At 44.5% G+C, this 20,062-nt stretch overlaps 3 protein-coding genes and 1 long non-coding RNA gene across 5 annotated transcripts in view; 2 read left to right on the top strand and 2 right to left on the bottom strand.

The window, feature by feature from the left end:
* The window catches only part of LOC129594421 (filamin-C-like), a 45,661-nt gene extending 36,914 nt beyond the window's left edge, over positions 1–8,747 (top strand). Inside the window, exons 5-6 of one of the 2 annotated variants that reach the window (XM_055491108.1) lie at positions 4,513–5,642; positions 6,334–8,747. In XM_055491108.1, coding sequence (XP_055347083.1) covers positions 5,474–5,642; positions 6,334–6,917 — 753 coding nt within the window. In that variant the 5' untranslated portion in view covers positions 4,513–5,473 and the 3' untranslated portion in view covers positions 6,918–8,747. Of the gene's footprint in view, positions 1–4,512; positions 5,643–6,333 lie in introns of those variants that run through there. The other variant, XM_055491107.1, reaches the window with a different exon arrangement.
* A 336-nt stretch (positions 8,748–9,083) lies between these two features.
* LOC129594505 (DOMON domain-containing protein FRRS1L-like) lies at positions 9,084–10,355 on the bottom strand. Its single transcript, XM_055491205.1, has 4 exons — positions 10,024–10,355; positions 9,736–9,858; positions 9,444–9,594; positions 9,084–9,376 (listed from the first exon to the last, which is right to left on the bottom strand). Exons 1-4 carry the CDS (start codon positions 10,315–10,317, stop codon positions 9,318–9,320), a joined length of 627 nt encoding a protein of 208 aa, XP_055347180.1. The 5' UTR covers positions 10,318–10,355; the 3' UTR covers positions 9,084–9,317.
* A 232-nt stretch (positions 10,356–10,587) lies between these two features.
* Positions 10,588–15,590, bottom strand: LOC129594473 (mucin-2-like). The gene is made up of 5 exons (XM_055491172.1): positions 15,558–15,590; positions 11,690–12,630; positions 11,306–11,428; positions 11,076–11,226; positions 10,588–11,008 (listed from the first exon to the last, which is right to left on the bottom strand). The coding sequence occupies exons 2-5, from the start codon at positions 12,479–12,481 to the stop codon at positions 10,950–10,952; spliced, it is 1,125 nt and encodes a 374-aa protein (XP_055347147.1). The 5' UTR covers positions 12,482–12,630; positions 15,558–15,590; the 3' UTR covers positions 10,588–10,949.
* Positions 12,258–13,998, top strand: LOC129594474 (uncharacterized). Its single transcript, XR_008691196.1, has 3 exons — positions 12,258–12,381; positions 12,519–12,649; positions 13,327–13,998. It is a non-coding gene; the product is annotated as an uncharacterized LOC129594474 (long non-coding RNA).
* Positions 15,591–20,062: the final 4,472 nt, after the last annotated feature.

Below are 20,062 nucleotides of genomic sequence, written 5' to 3'. Positions count from 1 at the left end.
ATGGCATCTGAAAAATAAAAAAAAGTTTCTTGCTGGCACGGTTTTCTTCGTAATACGCAACTGCAGCCCACTTTGTATCAGTGGTCCATTGGCTCCAATCAGAGTGACCGTCTGCGTCAGGTCAAATGCCTGCCCACTGATACCAAATCGTTTCTTCAGGATACCCACGCAGCGTATTTCGTTATTGGCAAATTGAGCGCTTTGAGGCCCATCTGGTAGAACATGGGAGTACCAAAGCGCACACATGTTCATAGATGCTACGTCGGCATGAATTTTTATGCTTTCCTAAAGGATTGCTGCGGCGCGCCCGCGTGGTTCAGATCAGCCTCCGTCGATCAACCAGATGACATGCCTAGTACGTACCAAGACATAGCTACGTTGACTGACATAACAGACTAACATACAGAAGTATTGATTATTGCATTCCTACCAAGTACCAGCCATTCCATTGCAGTTTTACTGCTTCGCCGTTAATAATTAATTTATCTACTGTATTTCTTTGCTCTTTTGCTTTTTAGCTAGTACTGTAGTGCTTACTGCTTATGCTGAGTTATGTGCCTTATGGTTAGTCTGAGTTAATAGTATTAAATGAGCAACATGCCGCTCTATCTGCAGTTTCCTTGTGCCCTGAATTAACTTCATCAGTAAACATTAACTGCATATAGCCACTTAGGAAGGAGGACTATAATAATATGTTCGAAAACGATCTTGTATGGTGTTATGGCGCCGTGGACGTACAGGATGACGATGGATCATTCCGTCACGGCCTGATAGTTGATGTGGACGTAGCGAGAGGTTGTTTCATTGATTTTGGATATCCCGGCCACCATACTGAGCTAATCCCTTTTCATCGATGCTTTGGGAGAATTTCTCATTACCTTTTCGCCCCGGGCGACACGGTACAAATTTTGTGGCGGGGCTCAAACAGCGAGGCATTTCGCTGGTACCCGGCCACCGTTATCGCGGGATCGTATCATACTTTCGCTGTTGTCGAGGCTCAAAGACAAGGCAAAATCGTGAAGGAAGTGGCAAGACGCATGTGGATCATGCCTTCTGGAGAACGACCATCTTTCGAGCTAAACAGTTACAAGCGACTTAGTATGCCGCTGAGTTGGATAACTGCAGTTCTTGCCAAGGCGCGCAGCAAGCAAGACTTCTGGTGGTGGAATCGTGAGCATGGGCACAGTTTCAACACAATATTCGTTAAGGTTGAAAGCAGAAAGCTTCTCTATATTGCACAAGGGGATGAATCACGTCGGTGGAACTTTTGGGGATTGGTAAGAGTACATTAATAGCGTAAAAGGTCGTTCATGCAAGACCATGGGACGTTGGGACCATGGGATGTGCTTAATTGCAAGACGCATCAATGCATTTCCCTTTCCGCATTTAGTTTTTCCGTCCAGTAAAAAACTTTAACATATGATAACGTGGAGACACGAGTAAAATTGAAAATGGCTTAACGCATCAGTCCCTGCTACGTAGGATTACTAGGATAACTAAAATTTGCCGTCCGGGCCCGTCCCTGCTACGTAGGATAACTTAAACTACGTACAGGTAGGGTAACTACAATGTAAATACTTGGATTTTGAACTTCTTTGGTGGTCTTTCTATGACAAATTTGGTTTGAAAACTGGACTTAGTTGTGTGGCTATTAAGGCGAGATTCCAGCGGTTGTTTTTTAAACTCAGCAAATTTTTTTCTTGAATGATAATGACATATTCTGATAGAGGAGACTTAATTTTTTACAATTAGCTAAAAGCCCCAAAATCAATAACCGCTGGAAATCTGGCCTTAATTGTGTGGCTATTACTGGATAGATAACGTTATATTGATTTCACTGAGCATGTTTCTGCGGTCAATTGTAATTCTAATAATCGTTAATTTCACGTCATACGGTGGGGAAGCAAACGTTTAAATGCATTCAGGTGTAGTGATTGGTGTACCAAAAGTTTCATTATAAACCGATCTTCAGATTTGGTACGTAAATGCATGTTAATATAAAGATCGTTGTTACACCGAACCAGAGCTGCACAATTTTTTTTCAAATTTTGAAATGAATTTAAAAATTTTTAAATTCATCTTAAAATTCTTCTGTATTTGCGTTTACGAGCAAAATTTGTTTTAACAATGGGGCTACCCTATCTGTCTTTAATAAGTATCGTCATGTAAGTACAAACTGAGTACTAAAAAGGCAAGATTTATAACGAAAACACTTCTGCAATGCTATCCTGCTCGGGGATTGTACCCATAACACATATCGCGTTTCCCCGTTGCATTTGGATAGATAACCACTGTCTAAAAAACTCTTTCGCCCGTTTCTGGCCTGTATTATTATTATTTTATTATTATTCATCGTGGAGCAGGTAGCCCATTTCCGGCTAGGGTGACATTCTAGCTGGGGTTTTAAACCTGGCCAAATAGCAAATTCGAAAAGTACGAGTGCAGATAGACAGAAAAGATTCCTTAAACAAAATCGACACGGTTCAAAGCTTGCTTAAAAGCACCAATAGTACGAATATCGAACAAATCAGAAGAAACAGAATCAACAAAAAATGTCCACAATTTATTAAGTTTCCAAGCAAAGATCGTCTCGCCAACTTTCTTCTTTGCTTCGTAGCAGTGGCCATACCGTTCCCGACCTTGTGCACTAGGTGTTTAGTCCGGTCACTCCATGGGCCGTAACTTTCGAACTGTGGGAACGAGGAAAACCGCTAGCAGTGGATGTGACGTGCGTTGATACATCTTCGTATACTGAGCGCACCTATGCTAACGTTGGTGCTGCAGCCGAGCAAGCGGAAAGGAGGAAGCTGGCAAAACACGCCTGGATGCAATCGAGATATAATTTCACCGCTGCAGCGTGCAAAACTGAAAGATCGGTTTATAACGTAACTTTTGGTACACCTCGATGCATTTAAAAATTTTGGAATATTTTCTTGCAGCCATAACTCACGAACCTGTTACGTGCACAAACGGTTTTTACGCCCATGTACACAAATCATCTGGCTAAACAATGTCATAAAGCAATGCAAAACAGCATTTGGGAATGCGCGACAGCGAAAGCTCCCGTGAATGTGCACGAATTTGGTGGTATGTACCGGGCCAAATCCCTTAATTAAGCTAACAAGCCTAAGAAACTTATAAGAACCGCAAATAACAATGCATAAACAGTGATCAAACCGCATGCACCATGTTCAGCTTCCATGTTCGGTTCTATCCGTAACCAGCCTCTATGGTACTACGGTGCTGTCGATATAATAAACGGTGACCAGTTTGCTGAACAGCTTGAACCATGAAGTATACCTATCTACCAAAAAACGTAGCTGTACTAAGGTACAGCTACGCTGGGTAAACGCAAGGCAGGGTAAACGTGGTTTGGTAACTTTGGTTTGATTGTTTGTTTAATGGGCTTAACGCCTACAACAATCAGGCGTAGTCTGCATGAGATTGTAGACACACGTTCAAGATAAGTTGCCACAATTATGGGCAGCTATAGTCTGTAACAATTCAAGCACAATAAGTCATTTGTACTACGGTAAGTAACGCAAAAATCAAAAACGAGATCGCAGAAGCATCCACCCATTGTATTTGAATCAGTACACCCATTGCGGCACGAAACATTGGTCGGCCAAATTTCACGTCGCACGTGCTATATAATTCTGACGTTAGCTTTAAAATACGATGCCGATGCACACTGCAGACGCTTTAAATTTTGTTTTATAAGGTCGAAGTATTTCGGATAATGGCTAAACGGACAACAACCTATGAACTGCGTAATGGGAAGAGGTATTTAGAAAGAGAACGCGACAAGCCCATTGCTTTCAAATCCTTTCTGGTAAGAAGTCACATTTTAGTAATCAAAATACTATCGGAATCGGGCATTTCGGGTATTTACGAGGTAGAATCGGATATGTAGAAATGCGCGCATACTACAAAAACTGATAGTACTTGTTTACTAAATCATAAATGGCCTGCGCTACAGACTATAGCCCTGCCGGGCCAAGTTAGGACGCAGTACATAGTTGCGTAAAATGAAATGGACGTATTTTCTATGCCCTTTCGGTTGTTTTCAAAGCTTTCCTCGGGTAACTCACATGTCAGGTCACTGCCGGGTTCATTAGCAACAAATCTTTTTATCTTTATTTATATCAGCAAGGGTCAGGGAGTGATTAAGGAGATGGGGTGGCGGTCATTTTTAAGGGGCTTATGTATACCCGTCTCTGCCCGTAGCATGTCCATTTTGCTTGACCTGACCCATGACCTTCATTTTGCTTCCCGACAGTTTAATGACTGATATATTGCTGATCAATAAACCTGCTGACCGAGAGTTTGCTGGCCAACAGTTCGACTTCCTACAAGCAGCTCTGATTGGTGTCGCAGCTTGGCCCTGCTTGGCCCGGCAGCGCTGTATATGCCCAGTGTCCTACCATACTTCAGTAAAAAATCGATCGGATGAAATGATCGTTTTTATCTTTTTATTTTTATTAGGCTACCATATCCACAACACTGTATCAGCATCAACCGTGTATAAATACTTGTATTCCAGTGGAAGTCTTCCATCGGATATTTTCCTTTCTGGAATTTCAGGACGAACTGAATTGTCGTAAAGTGTGTAAATTCTGGCGCATCATTTTAACAACCGCTCCCGCTGGTTTGCGGATGGAATTTAATCTGCAGAAATATGGGAATGACCAGCTGGCTTTAGCTTTTGACGAAAATATTAACCGATTTACAAAAACAATTATACTATCGGGTAGTGGCTGGCACTCTTCCCGCTCCAGCTTTTGTTGGGCCTTATTACCGCAGGTTTTGGACACCGCAATATCTGGACTTACGTACTAACATTTTTTTAAGCAAGTGTGTCATCAACACAAATCAAAACGAGCAAATGCAATCTGCAAGGCAGTTTCTGGAAAATAATTGTCAACCGATGACCGACGAAGGCATTCGAACGTTGCAAAGCCAACTAGACGCTCATCCTGTACCAAAAAGGATCTTGATACAATTACTGACGCAGTGGCAAGCAGGAGATGCACGATTCACTGGCAAAATGGATGACCCGTTAGCTCAGGTACCATGCCATTCCCTGCGAAACTTAACTTTGTTTGCATTGATGTGGTACTTGGACAGCCGCTCTGAAAAAAATCTTCTCCATCAGTACTGAAGAATGACCTTGTAAACTTGGGGAGCACGTCAAATCTTTAACCTCCGTTTTCCTTCCAAACAATTTGCTGACCGGTATACTGCTACCTGCTAACATGTGAATAACACAAACTGCTGACCGACAGAGTACTGACCGGCATTTCGCTTTTCGACGATTTTATTGCCCGACGTTTTCCAGGAATTATTTTTTACCGATCCCTTGTTTTCGGTCTGGTTTCTAGGTCCCTTATCCTTTTTAGGGATATTTTCTTCTGTTCCTTGGCATTTTGGGTGTTTTTTTGTTTTCTGATGTTCTCTTGTGCGTCTTGTAATAATGAAAATTTATTGTCCTTGCAACGAGAAAAATATCACGTTCGAAACGTCGGAAGCCAATCGCGGGAAACTGTCGGCGGAAGTCCGCGGACCCAGTGGACTGATCCCCGTCAAGGTGGAGAACGTGGGCAAGGACCGGGTCAAAGTCAGCTTCACCGCGATTGCCGAAGGTAAGCACAACGACAATGACTAAAAGTATTGAAAAAGAACGAAATTAACAAAATCAGTTGATATGATTAGTAAATGAGCAATTATTTTAACGGCTATTTTAACTGCGGTATTATGAATTATTGCAGTATAAATTACTATAGTCTGACGTACGCCGCATCAATTGCATTAGTTAGCTCGTTTATTAAATATTTATAAGATTCATTGTAAATCAAATAGTTCAGAAATATTAGCGTTTTTACTGTTACCTACTGGCCCAAAGATTTGCTGTAAGAATTTACTGCTTTAATTTAGGATAGACATTTGACTTAAATGTTCGGATAAATCCATAACGGAGCTCGAGTACGGATCTTTATTGTGTCTTTGCCTGTTCCATGCTTGGGACAGCGTTGACTGAATATTTAGCAATTCTAGCCGGTAGTAATAGCTTTAAGAAAAAAATTAAATTATACCGTTTGATTGTTTCTTGCGCTTTACATATTAAGCGAGAATAGACAGTTGGGAATGGGGTTAGCCACAATTAGCCGTTATACTACATTTGTATCGCAAAGTACTTATTTTTGCTCTGTAGTCACGTGATAATATCATTAGGTACTGGAACTCACAAAGAAAATACAATACGGGGAAAATAACAAAATCTACATTTAAATTAAAATACGTGAATTTTTGTGAAGTACCATTGTCATGCTACAGGTCATCACGATATCCACGTGTGGTGGTCGGAGCAGCCCATCCCGCACTCTCCGTTCCCGGGCTGGGCCGAACCGGCCCTCATCCCCATCGACGCCGGCCGCGTGCGGTTGCGCGGTCGCGGCCTGACCGAGGCCAAAGTGCGCGAGGAAGCCGAGTTCATCATCGACGGCTCGGAGGCCGGACCCGGCGAGCCGGAAGTCCACATCAGCGGCATCAAAGCCGACATCCCGGTAACCCTGCAGCATCTGGGCAGCAGCGTGTACAAGGCGACGTACACGGCGCAGCACAGCGGCTCCTACGTTCTCAACGTCAAATGGAGCGGGGACACGGTCAAAGGGTGCCCGTACAAACTGACGGTGGCGTCCGCCGGGGATGCCAGTAAGGTGGTGGTCAGTGGAGATATCAAGAGCGGAATGATCGGCAAGGATATCAAGAGTATGATCGATACGCGCCGCGCTGGACCAGGTACGTCCGAAATGATAACTGGCCTGCACACCGTGACTTACACCCGGGCCGTACACGCGCACCTTGCTGGGATCGGGTGTACCGGCGATTTTAATGGCAAACGGACTTCTTGCAGTTAGCCACAGTTAATTATCACAACAATTCGCAATATACATAAGTCAGACGACGGAATTCGTCGTTTACAGCGTACCGGGCACGTGTTCTCCGTTGTATTGATGGTGAGCAAATGTTGACCGGCTTCGGCTGGTTTGATTCGCAGTGTGTACGTTCCGTCCCGGTGGTCATACAGCTCACAGAACGCCTCTTTATGCGGACCCATACAGTGTACGGACAGTTCGCCTGCAGAATTACGTATTACATAATAATTATATATCTACGTCGCCTCCCCGCCTCCGCCGGCGGCTACCTCCTATTCGCAGTGGCGTCGTGGATCCGCCGATATCTGAGACGAATGAAAGAGAGATTGCAGAGAGATTTTATGTTGTTTTGTGACGCGCGCGCCATGCTTTTCAAATGGATCTTTTCTTCCCCCGTCGGCGGTGTGTTATAGACTGTGGTGTGTGCCCCTTCTCCCTGTTATTATCTTTTTGTTGAGCGCTGGCTTGATTTGTGGTTCAAAGTTTAGAATTATTATTTCGCAAAGTTCCTGCTTATCCAGTTAAATTGAGTTAATCCCCGATTTTCGCCTGCAGTTTGGAGTTGTAATCTTGTTTTTATCCGGTGGTGTGCGCGCTGTACCCGGCTGTTCTGAGTTCAGACCCGAAAATATTTCTAACAGTTAGTAACTGATAACGTGTAAACCGGTATCACGTGTATATTTTTAAAAATACCAGGTATCTCCATTATAAACTCGAACACAAGTACAGTTTGCTAATTTCTCATCCGGATGACCTTTTTTCGCCAAGCTTCGTATGCCGTAAAAACCATATTCATAATCAGGCATGTCAGAGACCGCTCACTCGAGGCGGTAGACACCTCTTGTGGCTTGCTCTGTCGCCCGCACGCGTATGGCCACGCCATCCGTGCCGCTCATATACGCTGATAACTCAGCGTATACTTTGTCTACGCTGACCAATCAGCGTTCGCTATGCACTTTGGAGGTGTGGCCCAGCGCTTACGAGCGATTCCATGCTTTGCGGTACCAGCTGTGATTCAGCTGCTGCATGCCGCGGGATTATCACGATTTCCACCGAGCTCGCTGGCAGCCACTTTCACCACAGCTTTTACCACATCGGGTTTTTCTGTGTTGTTTTTGTTGGTTGCTTTATTGTTACACAATAAAGGAGGATATTTGCTCCCATTTTGCTCTCTGCTTCTGTGTCATATCTGACAGGCAGGTGCCTGTTTTCCGTTAAAAAGCAGACCATCCGCTTGAAGTAAAAACTGTTTATTTTAATTGATTCCTTGTACGATTTTGTAAAGATTAATACCCTAAGCAAACCATTAAGAATATCTCGCAAAGAAGCTTCTGGTTTCCACTGTTCTACGATTTCCCTTGTTATGCAAAATATTATGGTGAAGGCTCCGCATACCACCTTTATACCACCGTTGGCTCCTAGTACCACCTTTCATACCACCTTTTGCGCACCACTTTTGACTCCGCATACCACCATTTAATTTTTTAAAATTTAATTTTTAATTTAGTTTAATTTTTTAACCTCCAGAAACGAGATCCAAATCTTTCCATGTACCGACTGGAAAAAGATATATATGTAGCAACTAGCAAGTTGAAGGCATTCAGTATCGCAACCGACGCCATGGAAAAACAGTACGAACACACATCGGAAGTACTGTTTGTATGTGCTGTTTGTATTCGTACTGTTCGTATGGAAGCGTGTGTCAGTAATGTCCGCACAAAACGTTACGTTGCGAACATCATACATCGAACACGGTATCCGAAAATGGCTAGTATAATATTGTGAAAAGATCAGGATTTAGTTTTATAACCTCCATGCAGCATATCTTATATGTATATGAAGCAAGCGCGTCGATTTGGACGCGGCTGCATTCGGTTTTTCCAGATATCCTTATTAATTCATAATAATACAGCTGCAAAGAAATAATTAAATGGTTGTATGCGGAGTCAAAAGTGGTGTGCAAAAGGTAGTATTAGGAGCCAAAGGTGGTATGAAAGGTGGTACTAGGAGCCAAAGGTGGTAAAAGGTGGTATGCGGAGCCTTCACCAAATATTATTGCATGACTGATAGTGATCCGATACTTTAAACATTGTATAATTCAATTGTATAATTCATTGCAAGAGTACGAAGTAATAGATAACCGCTACTATTATTTTACACAAGAGCTTTTCCGTATGCGCTCGTCTTTACACAGTCAAGATACAGTCAAACCATTATAAGCTGAGCGAAAACGGAGTCGGTAGATCTGTAATGCAGACAGCAACCGCAAAAAAAAACCAGAGCAAATAGCTAGCAGACACTGTCCACGCCAAAAGCCGCAGGCGGGTGGTCTTGTGCTTTAATTAACTGGCTGTCGAGTGGAACTGCTTCCGGATGCAGTTATTAGAAACTGGCTTTCTGTTTCGATATGGCTGGATCCCGATCATGCATGGCAATAGTATCTACAGGGTTAGCATGACTCTGATTAGTGGCAACAGATAAACACGGAAACCTTTCAACAGCGCTTACTGTTTCGTAAAGGGCCGGTGGCGGCAATTAAAGTCACCGGCTGGTTAAGGTCAAACGCTTGACTTTGGATAGTGAATTTTTTCTGCAGCTTGACGACGCAGTGGAGTTCGTTGTTCACGTAGGAAGCCGATTGGACATTTAGCGGGGCTTGCTATAAAATACACAAATGCGACAAGATTGCCAAACTAAGCGCCGGCAAGCCTAAAATTAATACAAGGCTATAGCGGGTTAGAAAAGCACTTTCCGGCTGGACTGTGTACCGTGCGTGCCATTACCGACGCGTGATTCTTACATCGACATTCTGCCATCCAATATTAAAATGAGCGTTGGGAATGTTGTATGTCAGTTTGGCTTGCACGGTGTCGTTGGCGTCATGAAAGCAATGCACCACCGCTGAATTAGCCATGCCTCCACTCTGCCAATCAACAAAATTAATCACCTGATTTCGATCATCACATAATTTACAATACTAAAGAACGTTCCTCCCACAAATCCACTCCCTCCGCTGCTTAATCCGCGTTATAAATTTATGCACAAAACTCGAATAAAGCAGTTGTGTAAAATGTGAAGAAGACCGTACCATGGAGAATCCCACACCGATCCACCGGTTGCCCGTTAGATTTAATTGCAGCTGATTGCCATTGGCCGCAGCAAGAAGGTCAACAGTCACCGCATCATTCGCTGTGGCGATGCTGGCTAAGAATTCGCATGAAGCCGCTTGCCAGCACTGTGCCTGGAGACTGTGGCACACCGAGCCGCTGTTCTGACATGTTTGACTAACGCTGCTCAAAGATGACCCGCACCCGGTGTTTTGGGCAGCAGCCACGTTGGCTGTCAAGATTAGCAAAACCGGCGGCAAAATGTATGACTGCATTATGGAGCAGCTGATGGAAACGGAAGCGCAAAAACCGTTCCCGGCAACCGTGGATTTCCGCATAAAGAGCTTGTAAAATGCTTGACTGAAATCATTATTAAAGCGTTAGCCAGTGCATCGGCACTTAATGCTACGTAAAACCATGAGACGTTTTCGAATGGTATAGTTGTTTGCGTATCCGATCATAAAAGCCAAGGACCGCAAAAGAAAAGAGCGATTATTATGGCGCGGTAAAAGATCTAGCGCGACAACCATAAAAGCCTCTTATATTTTTATATTGTGTGTTCTTACAGAGCACATTCAGTACATGGCGTTTTTTGGCACCTTTACGCAAGAGTGAAACGATGTGCACATGTACAAATATGATAATAACAACGCCTTAAAACGCGCTTCTTTATCGGCATCAATAAAGTCATCCTTCCGTTAAAATCACTTTTGTAAGTTGGGTTCGGGAGGCACCGTTAAGGCTGGTTTTTAGCCGCTGAAAAATTAGTTAAAAAGTGTGACAATTTAATTTAAATGTGCGCAATGAGGTAATTGGCATTGTATTAAAACCATAATACAAACTGCACCGTCCTTAGTTTTTGACAGACATATAAAGCGGTATGCAGGTCATTAGCCGGAATGCCAGATCACGGGAAGCTGACTTTAGCACCGGGAACGTGCGCTCTGTCGTGTTGCGCGATGGTATCTGGACAGAAATCGAAAAGCACTTTTAACCGAGACGGTCTTTTATTGACTTCACCAACGAAACTCACTTTGTATCAGCGGTCCATTGGCTCCAATCAGGGTGACCGTCTGCGTCAGGTCAAACGCCTGTCCACTGATGCCGAATTGTTTCTTCAAAATAGCCACGCAGCGCATTTCATTGTTGGCAAATTGGGCGCTCTGCACGGTTAGCGGCGCTTGCTGGAAATCAACCGGATTATTCAGAATAATATCGAAAGGAAATATCGAAAGGTCATGAGTGACAAGACTGATTGTTTACATCGACGCCGACCCAGCCCATATTGAAATGCGCAATGGGTACGTTGTACGTCAGTTTGCCTTGAATTGTTCCGTTGGTGTCGTGGAAGCAGTGGAACACGGCTGAGTTCGGCATCTGTCCGGTCTACAATCAATTCGTGCTTTAAAAACCAAGTTTTCTTATCGTATTTTGTTAAAAAACAGCGGGAGCTTTACTTCTGTATAATGTATTATGTGCACATCGTTTTTATAAAATATTCTAAACAAAATACATTGTTTTGTTTTTACTTTTTGTATTAATATTTTTTATTATACATTATACAGAAGTATATAAAGTTTATTTTTTACACTATTTTTATTATATATGAGTTTGTTATAGCCGGAAGAAATTAGTTTCTGCGCTTACCAGAGAAAACCCGACGCCGATCCACCGATTAGTACCGACATCCAGATTGAGCTCCGTCCCACCTCCCGTAGCGGCCAGTTCAATCTGGACCGAGCCGGAGTCGGAAGGATTCTGACCGATCTTGGCCAAATATTCACACTTTTGGTCACCGCTTTCGGCACAGGCCGTTGCCTGCAGTACATGGCAAGAGATTCCGGCGGTGCCGCACGGTGGGAGGGCACCGGACGCTTGCTGTAGTGTCGTCGCGGGAGTCGGAGTTGTGGTCGTGGTGGTGGTCGTGGGTGTTGTTGTCGTCGTCGTGGTTGTTGGCGTCGTGGTGGTGGTCGGTGTTGTGGTAGTCGTCGACGTGGTGGTGGTCGTCGTTGTGGGTGTCGTGGTTGTTGTAGTCGGTGCGGGTGTCGTTGTTGTGGTGGTAGGCTCCGGAGTAGTTGTGGTGGTGGTTGTGGAAGCCGGTGTGGTGGTGGTGGTAGATTCGGGCGTTGGAGCCGGTGTCGGGCTGGGCGTCGGGGCTGGTGTTGGGGCGGGTGTGGGAGCGGGTGTTGGAGCGGGTATTGGAGCGGGCGTTGGAGCGGGAGTAGGCGCTGGAGTGGGCGCCGGTGTCGCTGTGGTTGTGGTGAACTCGGGCGTCGGTGATGGGGATGCCGGAGGTTCCGTTGGTGTTGGTGCTGGAGGTGGCATCGGGGTCGGAGCTGGTGAGGGCGATTCGGATGATGGTAATGGGGCTGGCGCCGAGTAGTCGTAATTCTGAGCAAATGCCGCCCCGCAGAATAACAGCATCAGAATGCCCCACATGATGGATAAAGTATAATAAATGATATTTTGGTCGCAGAACTACGGTTTGGCTAAAGTGAATTACGGCTGCGTGTGTGATATTCTCCGGAAAAGTTCGGATGCGGATGAAAGCCGGTGCGGTGGTGGCAGAGCAAATGGCAAAGCGTCTGCTGCAGAGACAACAGCATAGTGAGTTGTCGCTGGCTTGTAATACCTTTATTACCTATTTTACGGCGTTATAGCGCTATTAATAATCAAAAGTTTTTATTATCGTGTGTGGCCAATGACACCGTTCCACGACGACCGGTCTGCAGACGCTACTGAAAAATTGCTGGACAGCGGCCAGAGCTTTATTTAAGAACCCGGAGACCTTAAGCCGGCTTTAGATATCCGAATTTTTGCTTCTGGATGCTTCGGCCATGCACACTTTAGAATTTAAATAATGTACACGTCAAGAAGAGCGACAGTATTTTAAGGGATGTCAGAAATTGTTACACATGCACTTTTACCTTCCATACTTCTTCTATAATACAGTCTGTCAGGTCAAAAAGAAGCTTTTGGCCTGAGCTGTGCGTCTGTTAGTATAAAACCGCGGCACCGCCCAACGAAGCATGACTTCATTGACTTGTACTGACATAAAATTTACCTTGATGATTTACTTGTGGGTTAAAGGCTGATGACTGGACATATAACCGTCATTTTGCCGTTCAATATATACCATCGTTTTTTATGTCGATCATAAAACATGTGTGACCACTGACGCTGCACAAAATAAGACCTGATATTGGACTCGATAATTTACCACCACTACATCTGCAGATACAGAGTTCGTATGGTAAACACAACAATTTCCTGTTTTCTTGTAGATTGTTGACTGATGGCGTGTGACAATTTACAGATTGGTACTCTACCACTCTTAGTAAATTGCCCCCGGAAGTTACCCATACCGAGATATGCGAAGCCATCCGTGCCTTCCCCAACGGCTCTGCTGCAGGTCCCGATGGACTGAGGCCACAATACCTTAAAGAGTTAATCGGTATGAAGCACAACGAACAATCCAAAAAGCTTACCGATTTATTAGCTGCCGTTGCGAACATCATGCTGAAGGGAAAAGTTCCCCAGGAAACTGCAGATGTCTTCTATGGTGCCAGCCTCTTTGCCTTCAAGAAAAAGGACGGTGGCATCAGGCCTATAGCTGTCGGATTTTGTCTTCGGCGAATAGTATGCCGCATCGTGTCATACAGATGTACCCATTTGAATGACGTGCTACGGCCCGTGCAGTTAGGATTTGCGACAAAAGGCGGCGTCGGTATTTTATCGAGCACGCTCTTCAAATGGAATCCCCACAAGTCTTTCTAAAGCTGGACGTGAAAAACGCATTCAACTCCCTCGATCGAAATTGCATTTTAAAAGCTGCGGAAGAACATATGCCTGCGTATTACCACTTCGTGTGGCAGTGCTATGGAACCCCCTCAGTGTTGTTGCACGGATCCCATCAAATCCTTTCCAGGGCGGGCATCCAGCAAGGAGACCCGCTCGGCCCGCTACTGTACTGCCTGTCCACGGTAAAACCACACAAGAATCTAAAGTCTAAGTACAGCTGCATTCCTTGATGTGTTTCCTGATCTACAGTGTCCCAAATTACACGAGCTACACTATCTGGGTGCACCGCTACACGACGATGCTACGGCGGGAGCTATTGTTAATGCGACAGAGGTTGCAGAAAAGATGAAGCAGCGCTTGCAAATGATACCAGCACACCAGGCGTTGTATCTCTTAAGATGCAGCATGGGACCAGTCAGAATGACGTATAAACTACATACGGGTCGATGCTACATGCATAGCGGCCTTTTGCAAGCATTCGACGCGGTAATCCGGGAAAGCCTTTGCACGATTACAAACGTTGCCATCACGGACCAAATGTGGACGCAGGCATCCCTGCCGATCTCCGAGGGCGGTCTTGGAATTCGCAGCATTGAGAAGCTAGCCCTTTTGGCCTCGGCTTACTCAATCGCGACGCTGGCATCCGAGACTTCGGACTTTCACCCTGATGAGTACTGTAGCGCGGCAGTAGAACAATGGCAGGCAATTACAAAAAGGGATACGCCGGATGTCAGTATTCGCAACCTACAGAAAGTGTGGGATGAACCTCTAATCGCGGAAGCTGTGGAAATGTTGCGGGTTGAAGCCCAGGATGACCTATCCAGTCAAGCTCGGCTGCGCGGCGTCAGAACAAAAGAGAATGGGGCTTGGCTAGAGGCGTTACCGGCAGCATCACTTGGATACCTACTGACAGATTCTGCCCTGAGAATCGCTGTTGGGCTACGCCTTGGAGCAGCTATCGTCACTCCGCACCGTTGCATCTGCGGGGACTGGGTGGACGCCCGAGGCTACCATGGCCTAAGCTGCAAGAAAAGTCGAGGCAGGAAGCCCAGACACAGCAGCTTGAATGCTGTCTGGAAACGAGCATTCGCATCAGCCGGAATTGAAACAGAGCTTGAACCAGTGGGCTTATGTCGAACGAATGGCCAACGCCCGGATGGCGTTACGTTAGCACCGTGGGAAAGAGGAAGAATGCTGACGTGGGATGTCACCTGCGTCTGTACGGTGGCATTATCGCATATCGTGGCAACATCCGAGCGAGCTGGAGCAGCGGCGGCAAAGGCTGAACAGGATAAGGCAACCAAGTACCAGAACATCACCCCGGACTACCTGTTCAGCGCTTTGGGCTTTGAAACGCTAGGACCAAACGGACCGGAAGCTTCCCGTCTGCTCACGGAAGTGGGTAGAAGGGTGCGGCAAGAAACTGGCGAGGCAAGAGCACCGGAATACCTGCGCCAGCGTATCAGCGTAGAAATCCAGCGCGGGAACGCGGCCTCCGTCCAGGGAACAGCTCCACCGGGAGCAAATTTAGATCAGTTGTTCTCTGTTCTTAGACCTCCCGAGGCTGTTTTCTGCTGATTGAGTGTATTGCGTAGTGATGTTAACTGTTGTGTATAAGCTAAATGTACAAGGACATAAATAACCGAAGTAAATATAAGAAAAGGCACAAAAGCATGACTGTGTCAGAACAAATATTTGGATACCTACCACTTACCAGTAGGAAGAGCTTCTGCTCCGACAACAGTTAAAGCGACAATCCTCATAAGATTAACCGTGTTTGCTTCCAATATGATGTACACGGATACACTATAGATATATGCAGTACTTATCTTTGTAAAGCAAACACGTAGTCTTATCAGTTTTTTCTAGGTTTACGTTTACATGAGACATTCCGTATTAGGTATCAATCGAGTGTTTACCATGTGTACTAACAGTAATGGCAAACCAGATTACTCGTGAGTGCCGTGACGGAATCACTGTGTGACACCTTTAATTTCGGCGGTCGCAATACAAACAGAATCTGCAGTTTTACAGTACTGCAATTTCGTGATATGCGTTTATACTCTGTATATACAATTGTATTGTATAGTGCACTAGCAATGTATACACACTGTCGAAAATGCATCGCAACCGCACCGTCGAAGCTGTACCCTGCAACTGCTTAGCTGGAATTCTCCTTACAACAGAGGAAACATCCTTAGTCATCTTTGTCTTTACATTGGCATTTTTAACTGTAATCTCCAATCTCTGCTTCATCTTTTCGGTTCTCCCCCACCACCGACTGCGATCCAGCGTCAACATTTTACTGGTGTTAAACGCTGTCGCGGATGCGCATGTGGGACTCTTCGTCATTCCCACCCAGATAACCTTATGGATCACCGACTGGTGTTGGCCGTTCTCGCATACTGCTTGCGTCTTTTATTACGCAACCAAAGAATATTTCATCGCTGTGAGCGTCGTCCACATGATGACCATTGCGGTGGAACGCTACTGCCGTCTATTTCATAACGGCAGTAAACTGTACAAGATCTGCTTTAAAGAGCGGTTTAGATGGATTATCCTAGCGTGCTGGGCCTATCCAACAATACCCACGTATTTCCGTATATCGTTCCCGTATTTTCTCGGATTTTATCCGTACGACGAAGATACTTTATCCGGGAATATGAACGACACTTGCGCCCTCTACAATCGCCAACCGTGTCAGTGTTTGACCTGCTTTAATTCCGCTTCCCTGATCACCGAATCGTTCCTCCAATATTTTGTTCCGATGGGAATCATGATCTTTGCGTACAGCCGCATCCTGGTTATTGCGTTTCGGCGATTAAAAAAATCAGGCGAATTACGGGCGCGCATACACTCTGATCTATCGAATCGTCTTAGCCGCGAAGCGCCCAGCACTTTGAAGTTAAACCTTAGATGGTTTGCTGGAGTAATCAAAGTTCTATCGACCAAAGAATACCGCAGTATTCGGATGTTTTTATTCGTTATGATTGCTTTCCTTATTCCGTGGGGACCGCACGCTTTCGAGCAATTTATTTCGGCTTTTGGCTACGCGACGTGGGATAGTGACCTTTTGCTCGATGCAATGCAGGAAGGTCAACTGTTGCCGGCTAGTTACAAGAAGGTGCCGTATTATGTATTCCGCCGCTCCATTGACCTTTTGGCGTTTCTGAATTCTTTAGTGAGTCCCGTGCTGCTGTTTTTACTTTGTAGAAATTTTCGCTCTGGATTTCGCGCAACGTTCGCTGTATGCACTGGCAGTCGTAAAAACACTCCGTTTGATTGTAATAACAATTCAAAATGGAATCACTATGCTCAAGCTGTAATAAATTCAGCGTGAATGGTCATGGTTTGTTTTGCATTATCCTTTGAAACATAAAAGCAGATAATGGCCCTTAACTGAACTGTTCCCGCAACGTCCGAATATCAGTACACAATTACAGTCCTTTTATTTTCGATTAATACAAATTTAGGTAGAGTCAGCCTAAGTCGTAAAGTCTTTACTACTAAAAGTCTTTGTATAATTAAAAGAATCAGCGCGACTCCTGTCCGCTGTTGTTGATTATGATTATTATTTGGGGAACAACAAGAAGCAAGTTAAAATTCCAGCTACAGACACATACATACCGTATAATGAGCAACACTGAAAAATGCTTGGGCGATTTCTATCTGTAAAGATCGTCCATCGGATTATAGTACTACGTATGTAGTCTGTACACTCCACACCGAAACAGGATGGGCTCCATGGTACAGCATGCAGTTGATGTGCAGATACACACAACACAGTCAGCACTTGAGCGTTTTCATTAGCAGACATTCGCAGTAGTAGGTCGCTTTAATTTTAGCATAAGAAGTTCTAGTATAATGTAGGGTACCGCGGGTGCGAAAAAACCTAACGTATTTCGGTTGGAAGCAGCACGTAACCACTGTTACTTTTTTTCAATGTTCGTTGCCAAATCTCTGGATTGTCAGTAATTTCACTTTCCAGCGACAAGTTTTGCTATTTCAGATGAAGCCCATGAAATTCCTGCTTTATTTGGCGATGTCCATAAATTTCCAACTGCTAACGTCGGCCGTTAGTGCTGATATAACAGGTACTGACTCACTATTGCTCAAAGTGCGTAAACTTTTCGGTGTAATTGCCCAAAGAAACTAAAATGTGATGCATGTAGCTGTTGGCCACAGACAAAGTAAGTGTAAGTAAATTTAACGGGGAAGAACCATAGAATGTCTGAGTAACGGCATTAGCGGTTCAATGGCTTAGACCAATATTTAAGACAGGAATGGTTCAATTGGTTGTAAAACAAAATATTGTTGATGTCCTAACTCAGTCATGCTGTCGTGAGGAGAGATAGGGAAGACAAAGCCGAGCAGCTAAACAACAGTCAAAATTTACTGTGAGTGTGATGTAAAAGGCGTTTGCTCAAGACCCAGTTTTTAGATGAGGACGATATTCGTCTGGAGGAGTACTGTAACAAGAGTTCACTCGTAATCCATAATGAAAATTACGGCGGCACAATGATGTTTCAAGCTTACCCGCAACAGAGCTGCACAGTAACGATTACAATCGCCGTGCCGTCGCTGTCGGCAGACAACAGGAAATACAGCGCGTATGTGAATGTCAGGTAAGACTACCCGTAGAAGGATGAATAAAGCAATTAGGTGCTTGCTCATTCTGCTTCTACTCTTTTATTTTAATAACGCCAAAATATTGAAGAACTGGTTGCAACATCAATTCTAGTTTTCAACCACCACTTGTGGACAACTTTCTAGTCACATATTTTAAAACTGCCACCTTCACGGTAATCATTGAGTCCTTCGCTGTGACAGCTAATCTTGAACGTTTTGTCTACAACCTCGTGCCGGTTGTACGTGATAGGTTTAGACGTTAAGCCGATTAAACAAACAAACAAACATACAATTTGAACCTTGTAGAAAGTTGCACATGCCTAAACAAGATGAGCTTCAAGTGTACCAGCAAAGCCCAAACGGGACTATGGCTTTACTGAAAATTCTTCGCCCATTCCCCAGCGGTTTATCGGAATTACCACAAAGAACCGATAAAATCAGCGTCGACCAATTCGAGACAGAGAAATTCCGCCACAATGTCACTTTCATCCTAAGATTAGTGAGAAACGGCGACCTCGATCCAGAAACCGACTTTGTACAATTCGACTATACAATAGCAATTGGTAATGAAGTGAGAGCTGGTACGTTTTTACTACTTGAAAGCAATTTTAACATGTAAAATTGTATTCAGACAGAGTTCGCACTGGTAAACGAGCACTGTGGGTGTGGAGTCACGCACTGAAAGGGCAGGTGAGACGCAATTTAGCCTGCGAATCCGGTGATCGTGATCGCCTGACCTGTCCAAGCAAACCGCTTAACCAGTCCGCTGTCCGTTGGATGAATCCAGCCACGGGATTTAACGAGCGAATCTGTTTGAGTACGTAACAGACATTTGAAGGTGCTATTTACTACTAGATTTGCGTTGCGTCGGTGTCAGGAAGCTAAGAAACGGAAGCAGAACAGCGATTCAGAAACATGATACCAGTGCATGGTACCAAATTCTTGTACTCTGTACATGAACGAAAAACTGAGCTTTCGCGCACTCCTAAGCACCTTTTTGCATTGCACCTAAGCACCTTTTTGCATTGCTCCTAAGCACCTTTTTGCATTTTTGTTTTATAACGTGATGTTGCCGAATGGTTGCTATAGGAATGGCTGTAAAGAACTTCCATATAACGTTTTAATTGTCAAACGCATCAGATGTATCAAAAATTTAATTATGTACCGATCCTCCTTAAATTTTGAATATATAGGGATATGTCAGTACTGTATGATAATCGTTCTTGGCTTTTGGTCAACTGTTTGCGTTTAAACGACGTACAGATACGGTCAGTCGCGGTCAGATATTAGTTTCGGTAAACGCAGAATTAAATTCTGTATGACAACAGTCGTACTAGCGAGATGTTGCACATTATTCGCACTAACAATCATTATTTAAGTAACTTACTATATGCACCTATATACTATACTCGTAGGCTCGTAGCATAGCCAGTTCGCGTTGTTGTTGTAAACTTACTGCCTACTTATTTAACGTAGATCTTTCGGCGCCATATTACGAAGATTTTAAAGATAGCGAATGGAGCAAAAGATGGGAGATGGGAAACAGCATTAAAAGAAGGAAGCAGGAAACGCTTTATACTAATTCTGCTA

The sequence above is a fragment of the Paramacrobiotus metropolitanus genome, unplaced genomic scaffold, assembly GCF_019649055.1.
Source record: "Paramacrobiotus metropolitanus isolate TYO unplaced genomic scaffold, Prichtersi_v1.0 Parri_scaffold0000068, whole genome shotgun sequence".
Classification (NCBI taxonomy): domain Eukaryota; kingdom Metazoa; phylum Tardigrada; class Eutardigrada; order Parachela; family Macrobiotidae; genus Paramacrobiotus; species Paramacrobiotus metropolitanus.
This window is presented reverse-complemented; position numbering and strand designations above follow the sequence as displayed.

What these genes read in the sequence shown, in the direction of transcription:
- LOC129594473 (XM_055491172.1), bottom strand. Translation starts at nt 12,481, where the DNA reads ATGTGGGGCATTCTGATGCTGTTATTCTGCGGGGCGGCATTTGCTCAG. An exon ending in TGGGCTGGGTCGGCGTCGAT is followed by an intron (nt 11,227 to 11,305) that starts GTAAACAATCAG and finishes GTTGATTTCCAG; the next exon opens with CAAGCGCCGCTAACCGTGCA. An exon ending in CAATGGACCGCTGATACAAA is followed by an intron (nt 11,009 to 11,075) that starts GTGAGTTTCGTT and finishes ATTTCTGTCCAG; the next exon opens with ATACCATCGCGCAACACGAC.
- LOC129594505 (XM_055491205.1), bottom strand. Translation starts at nt 10,317, where the DNA reads ATGCAGTCATACATTTTGCCGCCGGTTTTGCTAATCTTGACAGCCAAC. An exon ending in TCGGTGTGGGATTCTCCATG is followed by an intron (nt 9,859 to 10,023) that starts GTACGGTCTTCT and finishes GTTGATTGGCAG; the next exon opens with AGTGGAGGCATGGCTAATTC. An exon ending in TTGGATGGCAGAATGTCGAT is followed by an intron (nt 9,595 to 9,735) that starts GTAAGAATCACG and finishes TGTATTTTATAG; the next exon opens with CAAGCCCCGCTAAATGTCCA.